Below are 23,407 nucleotides of genomic sequence, written 5' to 3'. Positions count from 1 at the left end.
GAAGCTGCCTAAGCCACAGTGTGCATGTGTGTGTGAGTGTGCATGTGTGTGTGATGAGTGTGTGTGTGCATGTGTGTGCTGAGTGTGTGTGCATGTGTGTGTATGTGTGCGATGAGTGTGTGTGATGAGTGTTTGTGATGAGTGTGTAATGAGTGTGTGTGTGCATGTGTGTGTGATTGTGCGTGTGTGTGCATGTGTGTGTGTGATGAGTATGTGCATGTGTGTGTGATGAGTGTGTGTGCAGGTGTGTGAGTGTGTGTGTGTGTGATGAGTGTTTGTGATGAGTGTGTGTGTGTGTATGTGATGAGTGTTTGTGATGAGTGTTTGTGATGAGTGTGTGTGTGTGTGTGTGTGTGTGAGTGTACGTGTGCATGAGCGTGCACAGGGTGATGCAGGATAATGAAAACAGCATTAAGGGTCTACAGTGAGCTCTTTCAACAGCCAGTCTCAAAACAAGGCCAAGAAGCCTCAGCCCTTAAGCACTGGCTGCTCTTCAGAAAACCCTGGTTCATTACCAATACCGCATGGCAGCTCAAGGGACCTCACACCTTAATTCTGGCTCCACAGGCATTGCCCATATGTGGTACACAGTCGTCCACACAGGCAGACGTCCATAAACATAAAAAGATAAAAGACCAAGATCCACAGCCGAGTACAGTGCTCTCATCTACGAATTCTCAGGATCTGGAAGGCAGAAAGAACAGGCAGAGGCAGGACTACAGTGACTTCACACCAACCTGGGCTACTGAGACCCTGTCTCAGTCTTACTCTCCCCAAACCCGGAGCACCAAACAAAAGGGGTATGTGAGGATACAGCGTTGGGGTACATACTTTAACTCCCACCACTGGGAAAGACTAAGCCAGGACTCGAGGGTGTGCATTACCCAGGGCGATGCAGGGAGACACTGCCTCAAAATATCCAAAGTGTCAACTGTTTCTGAAACCTCTTTATCCTTTAAACTTTGTCTATGAGTGTTTGACTTCCTGTGTGTCTGTGGTGCACATGTGTGCTCGGTGTCCATAATGCCAGAAGAGGGCACTGGATCCCCGGGAACTGGAGGTACAGACACATGGCTGTGAGACACTGTGTTGGTGCTGGAAACTAAACCTGGATCTTCTGCAAGAGCAACAAATGCTCCTAACCATTCAGCTATCTCTCTAGCCCCATGTAACCTTTTTAAAATCTAAAGTTGCTGCAAAAATCATTTTTAAAAGTTTATGTCAGTGGCTTTTAATGTGGCTAAAACATTTAGACAATGAGAACAAAACATACAAATAGTGCACCAAATCTTAATTTTTTTAAGAATTTTATATTTAGAATGTCCATGAGTTTAACAACAATGAGATAGTTAATAACGTCTCTGGTTTATAAGGTCATAAAACTGCCACAGTATAACCTGTGTATGAAATCCTAGTGCATTATCTTTAGTCTTGTCAGTTGATTCCTAGTTAGGATAAATCATTAAAGCTAGTATTACAGAAATTACAAGATCTATAAGATAGTGGATATTTCTATCTTCCACACAGAGAATAACTCGATTTAGTAAAACCAACACAGTGAACAAGAACAATCAAGAAGTGAAGCAGAAAAGTGATTCCGTCTGTCTCACGCTCGAAGCTTTGCTGCCCCAATAACACCGAGCGAAGGCTGGGCCCAGGGATGTGCCCACTGTTGCTGGGATAGGATGTTCAAGTCCAGCACTGGCAATGTAACAGTGGAGAGAAAGGGAGAGGGAACGGAAAAGTTAACACAAATGACTTGCCAGTTCCAGGATTCAAATATATGTCTTTTCCAATTATATCTCACTACTATCAGACAGCAAATGCCTGGCTTGTTTTGTCCAAGCTAGCCTTTAGGTCCTGGGCTCAGGCTCTCATGATAGCAGGCTTTCCCATGCACTGTAAGTTGAGGTTCTAGGGTGGGGTAGGGTGAGGGTGGTAATGAATATTTTATTTAAGTCATCCTATCTATAAGGTTTGTAGTCATTTGCATAAAGACAACAGTCCAAGTAGATTCCAGTTGAATGCTTTTGAGCACAGGAAAACATGTAACTAGAAAACTACTTAATAAAAAAAAAAAAAAAAAAAAAAAGAGTCTCACTATCTAGCCCTATCTGGCCTGGAACTCTCTAAGCAAACCAGGCTAACTTTAAATTCACAGAGATTCACCTGCCCTCCAAGTGCTAGGATTATAGTGTACAGCAGCATATCCTGCAGCCAATACATTTCTTAACTGTAAATAATAGGACAAAATGGAAAGGAATCTTTTTTTTCCCTCCAGAAGAGAGCAATACAGATGGTTGTGAGCCATCATGTGGTTGCTGGGAATTGAACTCAGGACCTCTGGAGAGCAGACAGTGCTCTTAACCTCTGAGTCATCTCTCCAGCCCTATGCAGAAAGGAATCATACTGGGTAGTATAATCACTGATGGCAAACCCACATTGAATTTATTTTGTATTTAAAGATCCATCTTTAACCCTGCAGATAGAGGAATTGGTTCTAAGCATGAGATTGCTGGTGTTACAGACATTGCAGTACCCGCCCCTGGAGATTCGAACACCGAAAGAGAACAACAGGAACTCCACCTGGATCCTCTGCAAAAGCCGGGTGCACTCTTAACTGCTGACTCATCTCTGGGGCTCCAACTAAATTTCCTTTTGTTCTGTGTTTCTGCCTCATTTTTATATCTTTCATAAACATAGTATTTTTAAAAGAATTAAATTCACAATTATTACAGTAAAGTTTACAGCCTTTTTGGCCATAACAGTACTTAATAAACTATAATCAAAGTTTGATCCCCACACACCCCCATACAGGGTTTCTCTGTGTATCCCTGACTATCCCAAAGCTCTCTCTGTAGACAAGACTGGTCTCCAATTGAGATCCACCTGCCTCTTCTAGGATTAAGTGTGTGTGTGTGTGTGGGGTACCACAATTCGAACTCCATCTTTTGCTGTTTGACACGTCTGGATTTATTGGGGGAGAGGTGCCATGGTGTGTGTAGACCAGAGGACAACTCTGAAGAGTCAGTTCTCTCCCTCCACCATGCAGCTTCTGGAAACTAACTCAAGCTGCCAGGCTTGGTGGCAGGCGCCTGTTCTGGTTGAGCCTTCATGCAGTGCCTTAGTGTTATGATTATGTTAAATACTAAGAGAATATCACAGGCGCTGTTTCTGGAGAGGTAACCACACATCACTGTTGTCCTGTGTATTCTAGCTAGAAAAACAAAAACAAAACTGTGCGTGCCCAGAACCCACTTGGGAAGCCCCGAGGACAATGAAAGACAGCCTGAAATCCATCAGGAAAGTTGTGTCAAACCCAAATTAACCAGGAAGTGCAATGAAGACACCTCACAGGAGAGGGTAATGCACAGATTACTCCAGTACTGTCAGGATGCAGCCCGAAGCTAAGTATGTTTCATGTTTCAACCACCAGTTCTCCTAGAAATGCTGTCTTCAGGACATTAGCTTGTTCACAGAAGAACCTCACCTTGGATTTATTCCAAGAGGCTCGAATGCTCAGCTGTAACCCCTGACAGGAAGCCAGTCCAAATCAAGTGGATAAGTTCTCCGCCCCAAAAGCCCAGTCTGCGCACAGCAACAGGTAACCCTCATTATGAGGGCTAGGGACACACACACAAATACATTTATATGACTTTATTAAACTTTTAAAATGCAAATGTTAACACACGAGCATTATAATCTTATTAGTAAGCTGCTAAGGCTTAATCTTTAACTGGATTATAATTACTACATATTATCATTAAACCAGACACTACAAAGTAGGAGTGCAAAAATCATGAATATTTCCCTGTAGTTAGAGCAAAACACACTTTTCTGAGATATCCAATCTACTTTAGAGGTGGGCGGGGGCTGTGGTGTTCTGACTGGGCCCAGATCCTTGTGCATGCTAAGCAGATGCTCTACCACTAAGCCCTCCCCTCTAGTCCAAACCACTTCTTTTCTGTGTGCTGATGATCAGACTCAGGGCCCTGACTGGTAAAGCCCTAACCTCTTGTTAAAGAACTAATCTGAAAAAACAAAACCAGACAGTTATGACAATGTCTCTTACATCATAGATGTTGGGGTGCCACATTTTGGTCAAGAATCTGAAGGTAGGTGGTGAATATGGGTAGTCAATAGGAAATTTAATACGTGCCTGAAAGAGAAAGACGATATGCTAATAAACAAAGCATTATTCATTTGCCTAATAATTCATTCTTTTATATCCCAAATAAACAAACTTCCTTTCTAATAAGAATAAAGTATGTTCTAGTTATTAGCATGTTCTCTTAGCATCTCATCAAATACTGATATTAAATTCCCCAACCCAGAAGAATGAAAGGTAGGCTGTGCCCAGTGCTGAGGCTGCTGCTGCCAGGAAGGAGAGACCCAGACCACGGCATACAAACGTGCATTCTGCAGCCACACCCGTCCTCATCTTCTGGCTACTGTTCTTATGCCAGACAAAACAACTGATACGGTTTTCTAGTAAAGATTACAGAATCAATACATTTTCTTTTTATTGCCATCATGCAAACATTATCCCCCCAATCAGAAACAATGCTGCTGCCCCCTTTGGACATCCTTTCCTTCCAGGGGTTTTCATTACACACTTCCCCTCCCACACCGAGCCTCGAGACTCCAGTTTACCTTCCAAAGCTCATAGTTCAAGCTCATACGCATCTCCCAGCACTAAATAAAGGTTTTGAAACTTACATGTAAATGTGTTATCTATGTACTGGATGTTTGTGTGTACACGTACCATGTGAGCCTGGTAGCTGTGGAGGTCAGAGAGGGAGAGTAGGCCCTGGAACTGGAGTTATGAATGGCTGTGAGCCACCTCATGGGAACTGGGAACCAAGCCTAGGTCTTCTGCAGGAGCAATGAGTGCTTTTAACCATGAGCCGGCTGAGTAGCTGGCTACTCTTAACACTTTCTTTGAACAGGCTCTGAATGCAGCTCAGTAATGAACACTTCCCTAGCATTCACTCCTTAGCCCTAAGTTCAATTTGAAGAACTGACAAGAAGAAAATTTTGAAATGTGGGTAATAGAGAGGCAAAAACCAACAAGGTATAACAATGTATGTACCACAATGTGTGCATTTATGTTAACAAAAGATGACTCAAAAGGAAATTTTAGCATGTAGACATATGAAATTCTATATTGCTTTGCCTGTATCACATCATAAACATTTTTTAATTATAAAATATTCTTATGCTGGGCCAGCCTGGGCTACTTAAGATTGTCTCAAAACAGAAAGGGGGTGCAAAAAAAAAGATTGTCTCAAAACCACAAAAAGCTAGCCCAGGTGGGACACATCTGTAACTTGAGCATTTGGCACAGTGAGTTGAAGCCAGCCTGGTGCTGCTTTAGACTCTACAGAAAAGTAAGCACTTGTTTGGGCAGTGATTACTTAATAAAACTGGAACTGTGCATAGATTAATGTGGCCCCTTTCCAAAAAGATACCCAGTTTATGATGTAGTCCATATCTTATAACAAATAGAGCAATGTTCTGAGTGTGGTTATCAATGTTAACATAACCTGATTATACACACAGAGATGAAACCTTTTTGGAACCAGGCTATACCTATCTATGTAGCCAAGGCTAGCCTCCAGTTTGCAGTCCTCTTGTCCATCATGTACTAACTAGGATTATGGGTATTCACCCAAACACAGGAATTCTTTCTTTCAAAAAGTCGTTTTCTTACCTTGGGATATTTAGGTTATTCCTTGCTCTTTTGGTATGATAAATATCTTACAATATATGTTCTTGGCCAGAATTCATATTTAAAATATTATGAAATATAAAATAAGGGCCTGGAGAGACTGCTCAGTGGTTAGAGCGCTGACGGCTTCTGCAGAGGACCAGGGTTCAGTACCCAGCACTCAGGTGGCTCACACCGTCTGTAACTTCAGTTCCAGGGCATCTCACATTCTGTCCAGACTTCCTCACTGCATTTGTGTTGTACTCAGACATACCTGCAGGTAAAACCCTCATATACATAAAATAAAATAAACTGGGCTAGTGAGATGGCTCAGTGGTTAAGAGCATTAGCCGTTCTTCCAGAGGTCCTGAGTTCAAGTCCCAGAAAGCACATGGTGGCTCCCACCCTCTGTAAGGTTGCCCTCTTCTGCCATGCAGGTGTACGTGCAGCAGAGCAAACAAACAAAGAAGAAGCACATTTTTAAAAAATTTAAAAAAAATCTTTTTCAAAAATCCAAAGCAAGGAGCCTTAGGAGTTCCATCATAAAAGCAATGAAAACGCTGTATAAAGACCAGCTACTTCACAGGGCTAGGAAATAACCAACACCAGGCCTGGCAGCACACATCTGTGACACACGCACTCAGGGGGTCAAGACAGAAGGGCTGGCCTTCTTTCTAGAGGCTAGTCACAAGAGAGCAGGCCTTTCCAAAGAACAACTCAGTCTAGTCCAATCTGCTATTGCAAAAGCTTTACAACAAATATTTTATAAATTCAATATAAAAAATTATGATTGGGCGGGATGTCGGTGTGTGGGCAGGCACTGGAGAGAACCTGCTCAAACCACATGACACCCACATCCCACTCTTGAGAACTGTCATTTATCTGCCCCTTCTACAAGTTTTCTAAAAACCTCTACTTTCTGAGAGATGTCTTATTTATCTAATTTGAAGCAGGGCCATCATGTAAACAGTTCTCCTCGTGGCTTTTGCTGAAAATTACTGCCTAAAACTATGTTCAAAGTTACCCTAGTCAGAGCGCGCGTGCACACGTGGTTTCTTTGAGACAGGGTTTTTCTGTTTAGCCCTGGTCTCAAACTCACAGAGATCCAGCCTGCCTCTGCCTCCCAAGTGCTGAGATTAAAGGCATGCACTACCATGGCCCTGCTTAAGTGTTTAGTTCTTTAAATATTAAAGTGCCTAATAAAGAATATAATATATTAGAATTGTTGCCCGAATTAGCAGAAGAAAAAGAAATGAGTGAACGGGGACCAGCAAACAGAAGCCTAAATTAGCCAAGGTCATAATGAACCATAACATGGGGCCTGAGATACAGCTCAAGACATCTCTGGCTTCAGACTCTTGGTTGTTTCTCTAGTATCTCAGAAATGGAGTGAGGGAACTGTGAACTGAAAAGTAAGATCAGGATCTCAATGCTAGAAACAACAATTTTTTAAAAAAGATTTTAAATACTGAACCTTGACTGAAGGTAGGGCCAGCGTCCCCTTGAGGTGTGGCTTTATGAGGAGGTCAAAGACTCTGCATTCTGAAGGAACTGAAGATGTTGCTCCTGGTCAGCTGGTGCGCTTATGGGAAGGCAATGAGCAATCTGGACTGACAGGGTTTAAGAGGTTAAAATAAAACCAGAATTAAGGAATCCAGACAAGCAGGTCAGTTAAGCCATCAGCTACCAGCCACCAGGACATAGTGACACTTAGTATTGCAAAGGGTATCTGAGCTGGAGTCCAGGAGCTCAGGGGTTATCAAGGTGGCTGGCTTCATCTCCAGATAAATGGTTACATAGGAGGGAAACTGGAACAGCCAATGACACTTTGTAGCACTTCTCTTTGCCCTACTGACACTTTAAGCCACATCTACACTGGCATGCTCCTAATTCTGACAGACAGTTCTGATGATTCTCACTTCATTTTAATAGTCCAGACCCTCAACTTTGGTGCGATGCTGAGCAGCCTATTTACTAGTTTGTGACCTCATTCCTCAATCACAGGTACTAGACTGCATTCCACCTCTGACTTTTCTTCTGGAAATATACTGAGCAAAGAGTAGCTAGGTCAGTGGGAAGTGCACTTGGCTACCATACACAAGGCCTTCAACCTAAAACCTGGCACTGTCCACCTGCCCCCCAATGTTGTAAAGTGTATTCAGCTTCTGTCCATCATGAATAGGAAGTACTTCCTGGAGGCTATATTCTTTCTCCCAAACCGAGGATCTCTATGGACCTCTTTCCACACAATCACCTAACAGACAAACACAGCTGAACATCTGGGTATGTGCTTTGAGTAGGGCAAAATGTACTTAAGGCACACAAGCTTAATAAGCTACAGAACCAGGAATGTAAGCTACTCTGTGTAACCCTGGGAAAGTCTCTGAAACTCCCTTCAAACCTTAGTTCTACTCCTTACCCCCCTTTATAGAACTATGGTAGTGAAATCTCAACAGATTGCTGTCCAAGTTATAGGATGGGAAGACGGCTCAGTGGGTACAGTGCCTGCTGTGCAAGCATGAGGACCTGCATTAGGGTCCCCAGCAGCCACACAAGCTGAAGCTCTGTACTGCTGGTAGATAAGCCAGATCCAGGATGATTCTGGGGTCCTTCCAGCTAACCAGCCAGGCTGAATAACATGGCCAACTCAAGTTTCAGGGAAAGACCCTGTCTCCAAAGCAACGTAGAGAGCAATGGAAAACACCCAACTCCAGCCTCTGGCCTCTACACAATCATGCACATGACAGCATACCCAGAGACACATGCAGACCTACACCACACACAATAATGCATGTATTAATCAAAATAAGAAACTGACATCCACTGGCATTTCCTATGTGCTGGACACTTCTATAATATATTACATATGTTAACTCATTTAATTCATAAAATAAGCCTGGCTTATCATCAAAACCTTATTATAAAGAAAATAAATACAAAGCTTTAGGAACTCATATAGGATCATATTTAAGTAACTGTCTTTATATTATTTATATAAAGTTTTCTCTCCTCTCTATATAAAATGCAACTCAGATAACAAATGTTCTGCCCATTCCATCGCAGGGCAGGGAAATGCTAGTCTCACAACGAACAAGAGTTGTATCTTTGTTGTTCTATATTAAATAAGACAATTTTCTTACATGGAGGTTTTGTTTACTTAGTTTTTTTTTTTTTTTGGGTCTTTCAAGACAGAGTTTCTCTCTATAGTCTTGACTGTCCTGGAATTCACTCAGTACACCAGGCTGGCCTCAAACTCAAGAGATCTGCCTGCCTCTGCCTCGCAAGTGCTAGCATTAAAGGTTCATCAGTAACTAGAAGGAGAAGAAGGTGGATCCTTGTGATTTTTAGGCCAGCCTCATGTACAAAGTGAATTCCAGGACATCCAGGGATAGACAGAGAACCATGTTTTGAAGGGGGCAGGACGAGGTATGTCATTAGACACAAGTTTTAAAGAAAAGAGTCTTGGGCTGGAGAGATGGCTCAGTGGTTATGAGCACAGACTGTTCTTCTAGAGGTCCTGAGTTCAATTTCCAGCAACCACATGGTGGCTCACAACCATCTGTAATGGGATCTGATGTGCTCTTCTGGTGTGTCTGAAGACAGCTATGGTGTACTCATGTACATAAAATAAATAAATCTTTAAAAAACGTTTCTCCTTCCCTTTTTGGAATTATGTCAATTATAACATTAACATTATACCTTTTATACCTCATCTTTCTGACATGGTTTATCATGTAGCTCTGGCTGTCCTGGAACTCATCATATAGACCAGGCTGGCCTTGACCTCACAGAGAACCACCTGCTTCTTCTAGGGTTAAAGGCTTGTAATGCCAGGCCCATATGCCTCTTCTTTCTAATGCTTTCCCCTTGAGGCCCTTTCTCCTAACAGACCTTATTTCTTTTTCTTTTTCTTTTTCTTTTTTTTTTTGGAGCTGGGGACTGAACCCAGGGCCTTGCGGTTGCTAGGCATGCGCTCTACCACTGAGCTAAATCCCCAACCCCAGACCTTATTTCTTGAAAGATAATTCTGTGTTGGCTTCTGAGAACCAACCCATTCTTTCCCTCTTATATCTAATAAAAATAAATAAAACAAGTGGACAGCAACTGGAACAATACCCACAATTGTCCTAAGGCTGCCACAGGTGCTATGGCTAGCTATATAAACAACAGCAGCAAAAACAGGAAACCCTGACAAGGCAGAGGTCAGAAGGCAGGAACCATAGAAATGTGTCCTCTCCCTCCAAATGCCTACCGTCTTGGTTAGGGTTTTTCTGCTGTAAACGGACACCATGACCAAGGCAAGCCTTATAAAGAACAACATTTAGGTTTAGTCCATTATCACCAAGGCGGGAGCATGGCAGCACCCAGGCAGGCATGGTGCAGGAGGAGCTGAGGGTTCTACATCTTTATCTGGGCTGCTAGCAAAATACTGCTTCCAGGCAGATAGTATCTTAAAGCCCACTCCCACAGTGACACCCCTACTCCAACAGGGCCACACCCTCTAACAGTTCTACTCCCTGGGAGGAGCATATACAAACTGTGACACATACCCCAGTGCAAGTTTACAACCACCTGTTAAGCATGCACAGCTGAGGCTCTCACACAAAATACTTTTTAAAAAAGTCTCAGCAAAAGTTAATTTCCAATGCCATGTAGGTCTTATAATTCGCCTTGGGAAAACTGTTTCGGCACTGAGCTTTAAGAATAAAAATCACAATAACTAGGTACAGTAGCTCATACCTGTAATCAGGCAAGTGGGCACTTAAGTCAAGAGTCACATGAATCTATCTGGACTATGCACTGAGTTACTAGCCTGAACTATGGCATCAGCTACTGTCGTCCCACTCAACTGCCACGTGCAGGGACCTCGGGACATTCTCTGGGAATATGCAAAAGTGAATGAAATCCCCCTGATGACTACTGGCTTGTTATACAAAATCAGTCCAACTCTTAAAGTATCTGCTAGTGAATAATACAATAAATATTCATAAGCTTGAACATTTACTACATTTCCTGGGCTCACCATTTTGTTAATTTGCCTTTTCAGTTCCATATGCATTTTTACCATCATCAGGTATAATGAATGGGTCTTAGTAGATTCCACTTGGGTGTTCTACTGAATTCTCTCTCTCTCTCTCTCTCTCTCTCTCTCTCTCTCTCTCTCTCTCTCTCTCTCTCTCTCTCTCTCTCTCTCTCTCTCTCTGAATTCTTGACCAGAGTTCTTCCAAAACAAGCATTCACACAAATTAGTTCTTTTTATTTTGGTTTCAGTTTTGAGATCTGGCCTCATGCAGTTCAGGCTGGCCTTGAACTTCTGATCCTCCTTGCCTCTACCTAGGAGTATGGGGATTATAGCATGCATGTCCCCATGTCTGGTCATTTCATTCAGTGCTAGGGATCAAAGGCAGGGCTTTGTGCATGGCAGACAAACGCTCTAACCAACTGAGCTACATCCGTAGCCCCTACACAAACTAAATAATCGTCAGCAGCTTCAAACTCTGTCAACTAGTCAAATAGACAGCAAGCGAGCAGTATGATTTAGCATATAACAAATGCCCGCCCATCTACAGCCAGAGAGAACAGTCACTTGTGTTTCTTAATTGACTGATGCTGCTGTTGCCATCCTCAGCTTGCTCAGTGGCTGTTCTCATCGAAAGCTAATTGTCCTAAACATGCTTACCTTCCCAGTGTCGGATTCAGCACTAATCACACTTCACTACTGGTAAATGGCTGTCCATCTAGTTGCAGTTTCAGTTATTTTTTTTATGGTATTGGTGTTTTGCCTGTATGTGTGTCTGTGTGAGGGTTCCAGATCCCCTGGAACTGGAGTTAGACATAGGTTGCTGGGGACTGAACTCGGATTGTCAGGAAGAACAGCCAGTGCTCTTAACTGCTGAACTATCTCTCCAGCCCTTCATTTTCATTTTTAATTTTTTAAAAACATATTTATTATGTATACAGCATTCTGCCTGCATGCATGCCTGCAAGCCAGAACTGGGTACCAGTATACATGGTTGTGAGCCACCATGTGGTTGCTGGGAATTGAACTCAGGACCTCTAGAAGAGCAGACAGTGCTCTTAGCCTTTGAGCCATCTCTCAAGCCCCCCTCACTTTTAATTTCATAAAGAAATTTTTTATGAAAATTTGATCTCAATTTTCTAGGTTATTTTTAAAAACTACTTCCCTGTAAGTCGAGACTTTTATGAGGAATGTAATCTGATAATGTCTATTCCTCTCACATAGTTACACTGTGATGGTGTAACAGAAACAATGCTTTGCCACTTAATTTGATGACAACATCCTCCATTGTGCCTGGAGTCTGCCATTTGAAATCAACTTTTGTCTTTTCATTTTTCTCTCTTTTTGGTTTGAGAGAGGATCTGACTCTAGCTGGTCTAGCCTCACCCTGTGGCAATTCTTCTGCTCCAACTTCCTGAGTGTTAAGATTATGAGCATGAGCCACCAATGGGTTAAGAAATGATTAAAATAAAAGTTTAAATGCCAAATACAGCAAATATACATGCCAGTCAATACCAGCAACACAACTACATCAATATCATTTTTCCTTTTTTTTCTTGGACAGGGTTCTCATTGCAAAGCCATGGTCGGACTAGAACTCATTACATAGACCAAGTTGTCTTCAAATGTGGTCACCCTCCTGCCTCTGCCTCTGCCTCTGCCTCTGCCTCTGCCTCTGCCTCTGCCTCTGCCTCTGCCTCTGCCTCTGCCTCTGCCTCTGCCTCTGGGGTGTTGAGTGACAGCTGTGAGCCAGCACAGCTGACTCCATTACTGGGATTTGTAATATACCATATGGCAGCATGAAGAGACCACCATATGTCTCCTGTGGAAACCACTCAACTTTGCCATTGGAGAATTAATAAATGCAAAGCTCTAGCAAAATTTTTATGGACACTGAAATTTAAATTTCATATAATGTTCATGTGTCAAAATATTATTCTTTTGTGTTTGATCAAATTCTCTACCCCATAGATCTTTCCTTCCAACTATGGAAATAAGGCATTCTCCTTTAGTCTAAAGAAAATTTCTTTTACACACACTTACACACACACACACACACACACACACACAGTGTGTGTGCACATAGGAGAATAACTGTCAGTACACTTCAGAATTAGAAGGCAGTTTGGCGAACCAACTCCAGGCTGTCAGAATAGGAGGCCATTACACTCACATGCTGAACCATCTCACTGTCCCCATAGCTTCCCTTACATTAATTTTTAATTTGTTGCAGCACTTATTCTAACAGGACAAGCTTGCTATCAAAACTTGCCGTGTATCTTTAAGCCAGGCAGTGGTGGTACACATCTTCAACCCCAGCACTTGGGAGGCAGGATCTCTGAGTTCAAGGCATGCCAGCCAGATCTACAGAGTTCCAGATTTTCTTTGAAAATATGCTTAATGGAGCTGAAGAGGTGGCTCCCCGGTTAAGAGCATTTGCTGCTCTCTCAGGAGACTGAAGTTTGGTTCCAAGTAGCCATGATAACTCACAACTGCCTGTAATTCCAGCTCCAGGGGACAATACAATAGAACATCATAAGTGAAAGCTGTTTTCATTTATAATATTTGTAGTATAGTATAAGTCTTTTTGAACTGATGTAACAAAAGTACCAGAAACTAAATAGCTTTTAGAGGAATTTTTTCCTATTCTGAAGGCTGAGAAAAATCCATTCCCAAGTGTGTCTATAAAGACAAAGAGAATGTATCCCAGGTGGTGGTGGTACAGCACTTGGGAGGCAGAAGCAGGCAGATCTCTGTTGAGTTTGAGGCCAACCTCATCTACAAAGTGAGTTTACGAATCGCAAGGCTACATAGAAATACCCTGTCTCAAACAAATTTGAACTACAAAAAGAGATTTGAGCATGGTGGTGTATGCTTTTAGCCCCAGCACTGAAGGGAGGCCAGCTTGTTCCAAATGAGTTCCTGAACAGCCAGGGCTACACAGAGAGACTCTGTCTCCAAAAGAATCAAGGGGAAATTGGGGGACAACTCTATATAAAAATAAGTATATGCAGTTTTATGTGGTTTTGTTCATTTGCCTGCCTCTGCCTCCCCAGCACTGGAATTAAAAGACAAATTGACATCATCTTTTTTTTAAAATTTATTTTATGTATATAAGTACTCCATCGATGTCTTCAGACATACCAGGAGAGAACATTGGATCCCATTACAGATGGTTGTGAGCCACCATGTGGTTGCTGGGAATTGAACTGAGGACCTCTGGAAGAGCAGACAGTGCTCTTAACCTCTGAACATTCTTTCTAGCAGATAAAATGCTTTCTTAAAATGATGTCGGGCATCATGGACAAAATTCATATAAACTGTACCAGAATAATACTCCGAGTAGTTCTTTAGCTGACTGAGGCTGAAACCACGTAGGTGGTCAGTCACCCACAAAGGATAGTTATATAGGACAGGAAATCCAACTGGCTTCTGCCAGCCTATGTTCCTACCTGATCTCAAAGATGTCACAATTCTTCTACACTGTTTCTCCCAAGTCACTTTCCTGGGTGATCAGTTCTCTCTGCTTCAGAGTGTCTGCATTGTTTCCTCTAATCCTTCCTTATTCTGGTCATTAGATGAGTGTACTGTCAATGGAGGCATGTGTGCCTGTGTGCACATACAAACACACACAGACACACAGAAGCACTAATACACACTCCCAAACACACAACACATGTGTGTTCACACAATATAAGCATAGTACATTGCAGTCAAGTGTTTACTTTCTGAGGTAATCCTTAATATAAAGACCCCCCAGGATTCTCTGAAGGCATAAAAACAAATGTTGAGTGGGATATGTACATAGCAGGCATAGCCTATAGCCTATAAACAACTCAGTCAGTGTTGTGCTGTCCTCCCATAAACCAACATAGAATCATGGTTCTTGCCTTATTCCCCAATCTGGCTTAGCTCGTTCCCAAGGCTGTGTAGAGCAGGCTTGTTTCCCAGCAAAGGATCGTATGTTGGTGGTGGATTAGACTCTTGTTCTTGTTCACTGTTTCAGACTTGCCCCACAGTGTGCAGCTTCTTCTAATAGCAGCTCTCTTTACCTTAACTTGACTGACTTCGTGCCCAAGGCTATTGGAACAGAATCATAGGAAATCTCCATACCCAGGATACAAATGAACAGTTTTTCTCCCCATAATGTGATTGTGTCACAGATATTTTGAGTAAGTAAGTAAATGCTTGCATGGATTATCTTACATTGAGTCATAATCCATGGAATGGCCCCACCGTATAGTACATTTTCACTCCCTTGGCTGATGGACGTCTGGACAGATTCTCCTTCAGGGCTGCTTGGGGACCACCACAGCACTGATGTGCCCTAGTTGCTCTGTTGACACCTACTCCTTGTTCTGTAATCTTTGGGTCAACTAAAACTTCTGTTCCAATTTCTGTACATGGCTTCTCATAGGCCTACCTGTTCTTACACTACCAGACCTGTCTTAAGATCCTCATTCCTCCTATCTCGCACTGAGGCTGACTTTAACTCAGAGAAAATGATGTTGATTAACAGCCCTTGCAGAATGCTACACAGATAACATAGGGCAGTGGGGGAGGGTGTTAAACTTTTCACTCTTGAAAATGTAAGCTGGAAAAGTACTTGACAGAGGGGAAGGAGACAGCCCATGGACTGTAGGGTCTTTAAAGGTGTCCTGGTGTTTACTTACTGAGCTATTACTGCCCAACTCTCACGTTAGCTGTGACAAAATAGCTCTAGATCTTGATCGATCTATCTGGAGGAAAATGATTACCCCAGTAGAGAGACACTGCTCTTTCACAATCCTATAAACTGCAAGATGGACAGTGGGTGTTCTCTACAGTGGTGATTGCATCCTACTAGGAAATATATCCCAAGATACTCAAGAAAAAACAAAACAAAACAACAACAACAGAAAAGCATGAAGTCAACAATTATCACTCCCTCCCAAACTGTGACTTAGCTCCACTCTTGGCTCAGGCTGTTCTACCTTTGTATCCATGGTTACACTACAGATAAAGCCACAGGAAACAACTAGTATCTCCATTATGCAATCAATAGAAAGAGCTAGGGTTAGCTTAGCGTTTACCATGATCTCCTGTTATTCTTGCTTATATCTGAATGAAACCTAATTGTTTCATTTAGGTAGTTTAAATGGATTTAGTTTTTTGAATACGTACACTCCTAGTATGCTACTTGGTCTAGTAACGTGATTCTCCAGCCTTACTACTTACCCTGCTCATCACAGAGTGAGGTTTGCCCCAGTTAGAAGGCTCATGTACACCTGCATCTGATGGTCCTTTGACTCTCTCCCTAACACCAACAACTAACTTAATTTGCTTAGAGCCTTTCTGTATGGAGACCTGGAAGGTGGCCTCTGTCTAGCTGCCTTCTGAGCTGTAGCACTGTGGCTTTGATTTTGGCTCCAGTCATGTTTCTTTATGCATCCCATTTATTAATAATGTCCTTTGACCCTGTCTGGATGATTTTTACCATTTATTTTCCTCTTTGCTTATCCACTGTCTTGTAAAACATCCTGAGCTTCTTCACAATGGGTTCAACAGTGCATTTTCCTTTAGAACAGGCCGTGAAGTTCTTAGACCAGAATGGGCCTAAGATTGGCCCAATATGAAGACTTATGAAGAGATCAATTCTCTTAGTTTAATTTCAACTGCATCCTTTGTTAGGGTGCTCCACAAGCTAATAGACCAATAGACATGCTAATGTGGACATGGGAAACCTTACAAGGTATCATCCTTAGACAAAGAACTACATGTAACTAAGGAAAGCTGAGAGTGGAAGAAAATAGTCCTCCTCATGACAAGAACCCTAATTGGTTATCCAATACCATGTGGCTATCCCTGAAAACATTCATACAAATAACAGAAAACAATTCTGCTAATTGTATTTATATATTTATGTGTTTTATGTATCATATTGCATATATATGAATGATCAATGATATAACATATGATATATATATAGATATAGATATGTCTATCTATCTATCTATACATACATACATACATACATACATACATACACACATATGACAATCTTGATTAAAGAAAAAGAGGATGTGAATTTGAGATGGACCAAGTGGGCATGTGAGGAGTTAGAAGAAGGAGAGGGGAGGGAGGAGGTGATAAATTACATTTTAAATTAAAGTTTACATAAAAGTAGCTAGAGGCTAAGTCTTAGTCAGCATCAGAATTGACCCCAGCATTTTCCTTTCCATCCACCAGCTATGACAGATAAAAATGACTAAGAGACTATACATCCCATTTCCTTCTTGTTCCTCTTCATTTCCTACGCAAGCAGTGAGACAGCTCCTTAGGACTATGGTGTATCACTTTACAATTGCCCTGGAAAGGTCTCCTAGTAACTGACACAGAAAACTGCACCTCCACATCACAAGTAACTCTGCATCCACCCAGAAATCAAAGTTTCCCAAACCAGCCTGGTCGTGTTTCTTTTTCCCTCTAGCATGCTCTAACAAGTCAGGTTTGGGCTCACAAACCCTGCTTCTGCCACCACCTGTCATCTTTCAAAGCCAATTACAAGATTAGAAAGAACAAGACCCATGAGAAGCCTAACTACTGATACCTCCTACAAGTTCAGAGTCTTCCCTCAATCCACATCCCACTTTCATAATTTGCTATACTTACAGTTCACTATAATCACTGAATCACACTATTTATCATGGAGAAAGTGTGCAGATCCAAACCAGCCAAAGTAGCAAAACACAGGACAGTCTTCCTGAAGAGATTCCAAATGAGTTTTTCTTCTTCCTGTAAGTGCACATGAACAACTCCGGGCACTAACAAGTGACAATCACAGAGCACACACAGGCAAGAGAGTACATCTAAGCTTCTATTTTCAGAGTCTGAACTGGGTCTTTATTACATGCACAAGACTGACTAATTGGTAACATGATGGAAGCTGGTCTCTAGATCAACTGAACCATGTGGCTCATCGTCCCCAGCCTGGTTTACATAGTTGGTTTTCTGGAATGGTCAGACTCCACTTGGAATCACATGATTAGCCTTTTAAATGTGGTCAGTTTCTACTGAAATACGAGACTCCCATCATGTGTGGCATAGACTACCAAGGTGAGAGAAGAAGCTAGCTATCTTTTTGGATGAAGTCAAATTGCTTACCATGTAACCTATACCTCACACTTTAAACACATAACTAACTTAGAATAAGTAACTGAGCCAAAGTTAAGAGCTAAAGTTATGGGCTGGAGAGATGCCTCAGTGGTTGAGAGCACTGACTGCTCTTCCAGCGGTCCTGAGTTCAATTCCCAGGAAACACATGGTGGCTCAGAATCATCTGTAATGGGGCTCTGATGCCCTCTTCTGGTGTGTCTGAAGACAGCTACAGTATACTTATAAAATAAATAAAGCTTTTTTTAAGTCATAAAAAGAGCTAACATTATAAAACTCACACATTAAAACATAGGTGTAAATTATCATGACATTGTATGTGGCAGTTTTCCTGTCTGTGAGTCCAAAACTGCAGTATCAAAAACAAAATAGATAAACAAGACTTGACTGTATTCATGTTTAAAATAAAGTTCACTCTCAGAGCCAAAGGAAACTCCAATTCCCCTCACTCCAAGAGGCAGTCCAAACATCCAGGTATGAGCTCAGCCTGGACTACAGGAGGGTTTCTGGTGGTTAGATAATAGCCAGCATTCCTCAGGAATTGTGAAACTCATTGCCATCTATCAAAGGCAGAGGGACAAATGGCTACCTGTGGTATCTGTCAACACACCAATGCTCATGCTGGCCTTCAGGCTCCTTCAGTATAAAAAGTACCCATCCCACATTTCCCAGTCCATGCGCGCATACTAGCCCTTCCCACCTCTTCCTCTGCCTTAAACTTTCTATAGGTACTAATTCTCCTTTTAATACTGCTATTCCTCTCTTCCTCTCTCTTCCTCCCACCCACTCCCTTCCCTCCCTCCCTCCACCCCTCCCTCTCTCTGAAAAACAAAAAGAAACACCCAAAAAGATGAAAATTGAAACAAACAAAACCAAGACAAAATGGCCAAAATAAAACAGAAACTATACAAACATTGAGTTTGTTTTGTGTTGGACAACTACTCCTGAACCTGTTCTTAAGTGTGGTTGATATGCCCAGTGACACCTCACTGGAGAAACCTGAATTTCCCCTTACAAGTGGGCATTAATTGCAAATAGCTTCTTGGTTAAGTATAGGGCTGGAGAGATAGTTCAGCTGTGAAAGGCTAGGTTCACAAAGAAATACATATCTTGAGTTTTGATCTCTTTTTAAAAATCAGGCCATTAGTCCCACCATGAGGTCTCAGAGCCCCACCCTCTTTACCTCTTCAACTTTCCCTCAAATGATATCACATCAGGGATTACAACCTTAACCATGTGAATGCTGGGGAAGACAGCACTTGGTCTTCCCACCTTTAAGGGAAGCTTCCTTCTGGGCCAGCCACACCCACCCCAGGGTGCATCCTGGGCTGGCTTCCCAGCATAGTGTCTTGGGCATCAGCTCAAAGAGAAGCCCAGGAAGGACTTGCAGTGGGTCTCACATTGCTGCTGACCTCCAAGCGATGGAGAGGAGGTCAAGGAGAGGGGAAGAGCTGGACCACAAACTCTAAAAGTACCATAGGAGGACCACAGATGAAAATGGGTATAGTGTGTGAGTCACTATAATGGACAGTTGGACAGACAGGGACAGGCTGCATCCTGCTCTGTGTCTTCAGGGTAGAGTGAGAAGGAGACAATAATCTATGTGCTTGCAGAGTTCATCACAAGGAGAGGAAAAAAGACACTGCTATTCATGAAGGTAGACCTCTGGGACAGATAGCAGTAATCCACTTAACTTGACCCCAGGTTTCCCAAATTTACCTAAGGACACTTATTAACCCCTTCAGGGAACCTTCCTGTAAAGTTTAGTCCAATCTTCCTATTTCATCGGCTTAAATTTCCAATATTTATACCTACAACCCTGCGTGAGTATCTGCATTAGCAACAGCTGGATTCTGGAGCTTTTAAGTGTCAAGAACCTCTACACCTCTAATGCCTTTCTTCCCATAAGACATAATTAAGGCTCAAACTTCCTAAAGTGACATTACCAAGCACCACTGTGGATTGACTACTAGCCACATGGTTAAATAAAGTGCTTTAAATATTTTTTTAAAAATATCAATTCAAGAAATGATGATTGACTGGCTCCTGGAGTCATCCTCATGCACTTTTCTCAGGAGTTACCAGGACACAGGAATAGCAGAGGCAGAAGTTGATGCATGAGGAGCACCGGCCAGGGCCCAATAGCTGGCCGTTCTCACACAAACATTTGGTGTCATCACCAGTCCCTTTTCACCCAGAAGCTGAGCCACAGAGAAATATTATTGCCCAAGGTCTTGACTAGCCACAGATGGGGAAGGCTCTCAGGGAACTCACTCCTCACTGCCTCTCTGTATCATGGGCTACATAGCACAGGGGTCTGGTCAAGTAGTGAGTGCCCCTGTGTGTTTAATGAGCTGGGGCTAGAGTGGGTTCCTTGAGCCTCTTGCTTTGGTGAGCATAATGGATGTTATTGGTGGTCAACTTGATTATAATCAGAGTGAACTATAATCCAGAAATGGAGGGTACAGCTATGAGAGATTTTTTTGCTTGGTTTGAAGTGGGTGAGTACACTTCTAGTCCAGACCTTTGAGGAAGACACACATCTTTAATGCAGATCTTGAGATTAGAAAACCTTCTTCAGAAATATACTTTGAATCCTGGATCTCATCCCTTCAGACCCAACCATTACCCTCTTTCTTCTGCACAGGAAACTACTTTGTACAGCGCCCAGCCTCCACATCAGGTAAGCTCTTCCCCACTGCCTCCAGACCTCAGCTCCTCCACTGTGCTGCCCAGTCCACAGCTCAGCCTGCTCTATAGCTGGCCTCTTATTCTTCCAGAAACTGTGAAGAACAGCCAGTGTCAGGACTTTGGGCTTAATCTCACACTGCCTGCTGGGTTTGCCTCATTAAACCCTTGATTTCTCTCTTCTTTCCGGCTGCAATCAAATGCCGCTTAACTGAGAGGTCTTTTCTGTCCACCTGTCCCAAGTGTCAATCCTACCTCCACGGCTCTGCCCTGAAGCCCTTTCCTTACTCCATATCTACACCAAGGTTACCCCTCCAGTGCTGCCTCTTTCTCTTCTTAGCACACATGCCAAGGCCCATGTCATGCTGCACATTTATACATTACTGTGTTGCTCTCACTAGAATATTGATGCATAAAGAAGGAACGTTTTCTATCTACTCAAACATACTGGAATATCAGTACCATACCTATGGAGAGACCTGTGAGCTAGGAAGCTGGAGGTAAATATCATTATCAGGAGGAAGGACGGAAGTAGTGTTCTTGTTTGTGGAAGAAGCATATGCAAAGGCCCTGTGGTCATCACAACTGAATTCTGGGATCATTGTGGCAGAGATAGGGAAGTAAAAAGTGGTCAAGGGAAGCAGCAAGTATGTCTTCCAGGCTTTGTGGGCAGTGGTAGGGAGCAATGGGCAGAGTATTAAGGTGGGTGGGTGAGTCAGTCAAAAGTTGAGAGCTCACTCTGAAAGTTCTGGAAAGTGGGAAGGGAGGGAGGGGCTCTAGAACAGCTAAGGAACAATTCTGGAACATCTAAGAGAGACAAGGTGGGACTGGAAAGTTGGGATTCCCATGGCTAACAGGTCCTTTGTGCTGCACTCTCTGTTTCATGAGCAATGTCATGTTAAAAAACAGAGAAAAAAATGCCTGTGTAAGTATTAGATATTGTAGCCATCCTTATAGTACTACAATTACATTTTATGACTAAATGGACTCAGATAACTAAGGTAAGTAAGGTATGATTCATGTGAATGTATAAATGTTCACAAAATAGCTGCACCTGGTGTAACTTCTACCTGGGAATGAATTTCTTGATTTGTGTCTTTGATCTTCACATTTCTATTCATTATGAAATCTAAAACCTACCTGAAGATAACACACAGAACAGACTGGAATGTCTATGCAACTGAGGCTCACAGGACCAGACTGTAGTCTTGCTTACACATTTGAAGCACTGACTGTTCGGCTATCTCCTGTGCTTTTTCAGATTTAAATAAAAGTCATTGTTTAAAAGGTTATTCATTTTTAAAACATAAATGCTCTACCGTTTTGGTTATGAGGAGAGTCTAAAGCATTCTTTTCAAAATTAATTTTTTCAATATCAAGACTACCTTCTGTATAATACTTGTTCATTTAAATAAAAGGAGGTATAATTACAGAGGGCAGAGTGTAGCTCAGAGGTAGAACCCTGGCCTGACATGCTCAAGGCTCTGAGGTTTTATCGATGGTTTCGCTCCTCCTGCTTTACACACTGTAGGGCCCTCTGTGTGTTGTCCTGGATTTTTTCTTTTTGTAGCTTACCTCCTCCTCCTGCTTCAACCTCTTGCAGAGGACTGAGTTTTCTCATTCTTTGCCTCCTTCAGAGTCACACCACTTTCATGAGCCCAGTCCCTGGCTCTCACCTGCACTTCGCAGGAGTCAGGTCCTACAGTCTCCAGTTAAGTAAGAAACAACTCCTCTTCCTCACAGACTTTGTGGTTTTGGTTTACTTTTAAAACTTGAGCATACAATTGAACTCAGCTGAGAGAACCCCATCACGGACAGTTCGCGGAGGAGCCTTAATGTGATCCGAGTGTATCTTACTACTTATCTATTTTACTTGGACATTCTCTCATTTATTCCCTATTCTCAGTCTCTTGTTTCCTTCCACCTGAACTTGTGTTCTTCAGATCTACCCAAACTGATAGCTGGACACATAAATAGTTTATTTCTTATAATAATTGAATAAAGCATTTTATTCATTTTATTTCTCCAGGACCTCACACATTTTATTTCTCACAGGGCATTAATATTGCTGCAAGTACTTTGTTGTAGTGAAAAGTTCTGCGATGATGCTGTTGGCTTAGATCTGAGTCTATTCTTTCCTTCATTCAGCATAGATTTACCGGATACCTATCTGTGCTAAATACAATGAGGATGGGAACAGGGTGTAATCAAAAATAAATACAGCTTCCCGCTGTTTTAGTAAGGGAAGAAAGGACACTATAAATATATAATGCTCTATATAAAGCAAAGAAGAAAATAAATCAGGATAGGAAGGCAGAGACTGGCGAGGTTGCTATTTAGATGGAGGGCTCAGCAGAAGACTCTCTGAGAATGGAGTGACATTTGAACAGAGATGAGATTGAGGGAGAGTAGCCATGTGGATATCTGGAAATGGAATATTCTGGGGTAGGAATTAGCTGAATCCTGAGATGGGAAACACAAGGCAGTTCTGGAAATGGCATTGAGGAGCTGAGAGAAGAAGGAGGGAGGGAGGGAGAAACAGGAAACAGGAGGGAGCTGGAGCCATCAGATGGGATTTCCTCTACCACCTAGAAACTTTGGGTTCTGTTTTGAGTGGGAAGGATTTTAAAGAAAAGAACGAGATCTGACTCAGAGCTTTTGTTATTGCTGTTTTAAAGATCCCGCTGGCTAACAGTTCAGTAGAGAGAAGCTTTCAGAGAAACAAGGAAAAGAGGAAGTGGCCAGACAGGATGCCATGACAGTGGCCTTGCTGCAAATGGAAGAAGGGATATGTGTCCATGCAGAACTGGTAGAGGCGCTGGGGCCTCAGGCCAAAC

General features: G+C 42.4%; 1 protein-coding gene across 1 annotated transcript in view; it reads right to left on the bottom strand.

Annotated features, from left to right (window-relative positions):
- LOC148004569 (ubiquitin-conjugating enzyme E2 R2-like) overlaps nt 1-23,407 on the bottom strand; it is a 69,430-nt gene that overhangs the window by 20,624 nt on the left and 25,399 nt on the right. Inside the window, exons 2-3 of the mRNA XM_087559464.1 lie at nt 7,185-7,320; nt 4,073-4,159 (exon numbers count right to left, since the gene is read on the bottom strand). Coding sequence (XP_087415590.1) covers nt 4,073-4,096 — 24 coding nt within the window. The 5' untranslated portion in view covers nt 4,097-4,159; nt 7,185-7,320. The remainder of the gene's footprint in view (nt 1-4,072; nt 4,160-7,184; nt 7,321-23,407) is intronic.

The sequence above is a fragment of the Rattus norvegicus genome, chromosome 7 (assembly GCF_021556685.1).
Source record: "Rattus norvegicus strain SHRSP/BbbUtx chromosome 7, alternate assembly SHRSP_T2T, whole genome shotgun sequence".
Taxonomy (NCBI): domain Eukaryota; kingdom Metazoa; phylum Chordata; class Mammalia; order Rodentia; family Muridae; genus Rattus; species Rattus norvegicus.
This window is presented reverse-complemented; position numbering and strand designations above follow the sequence as displayed.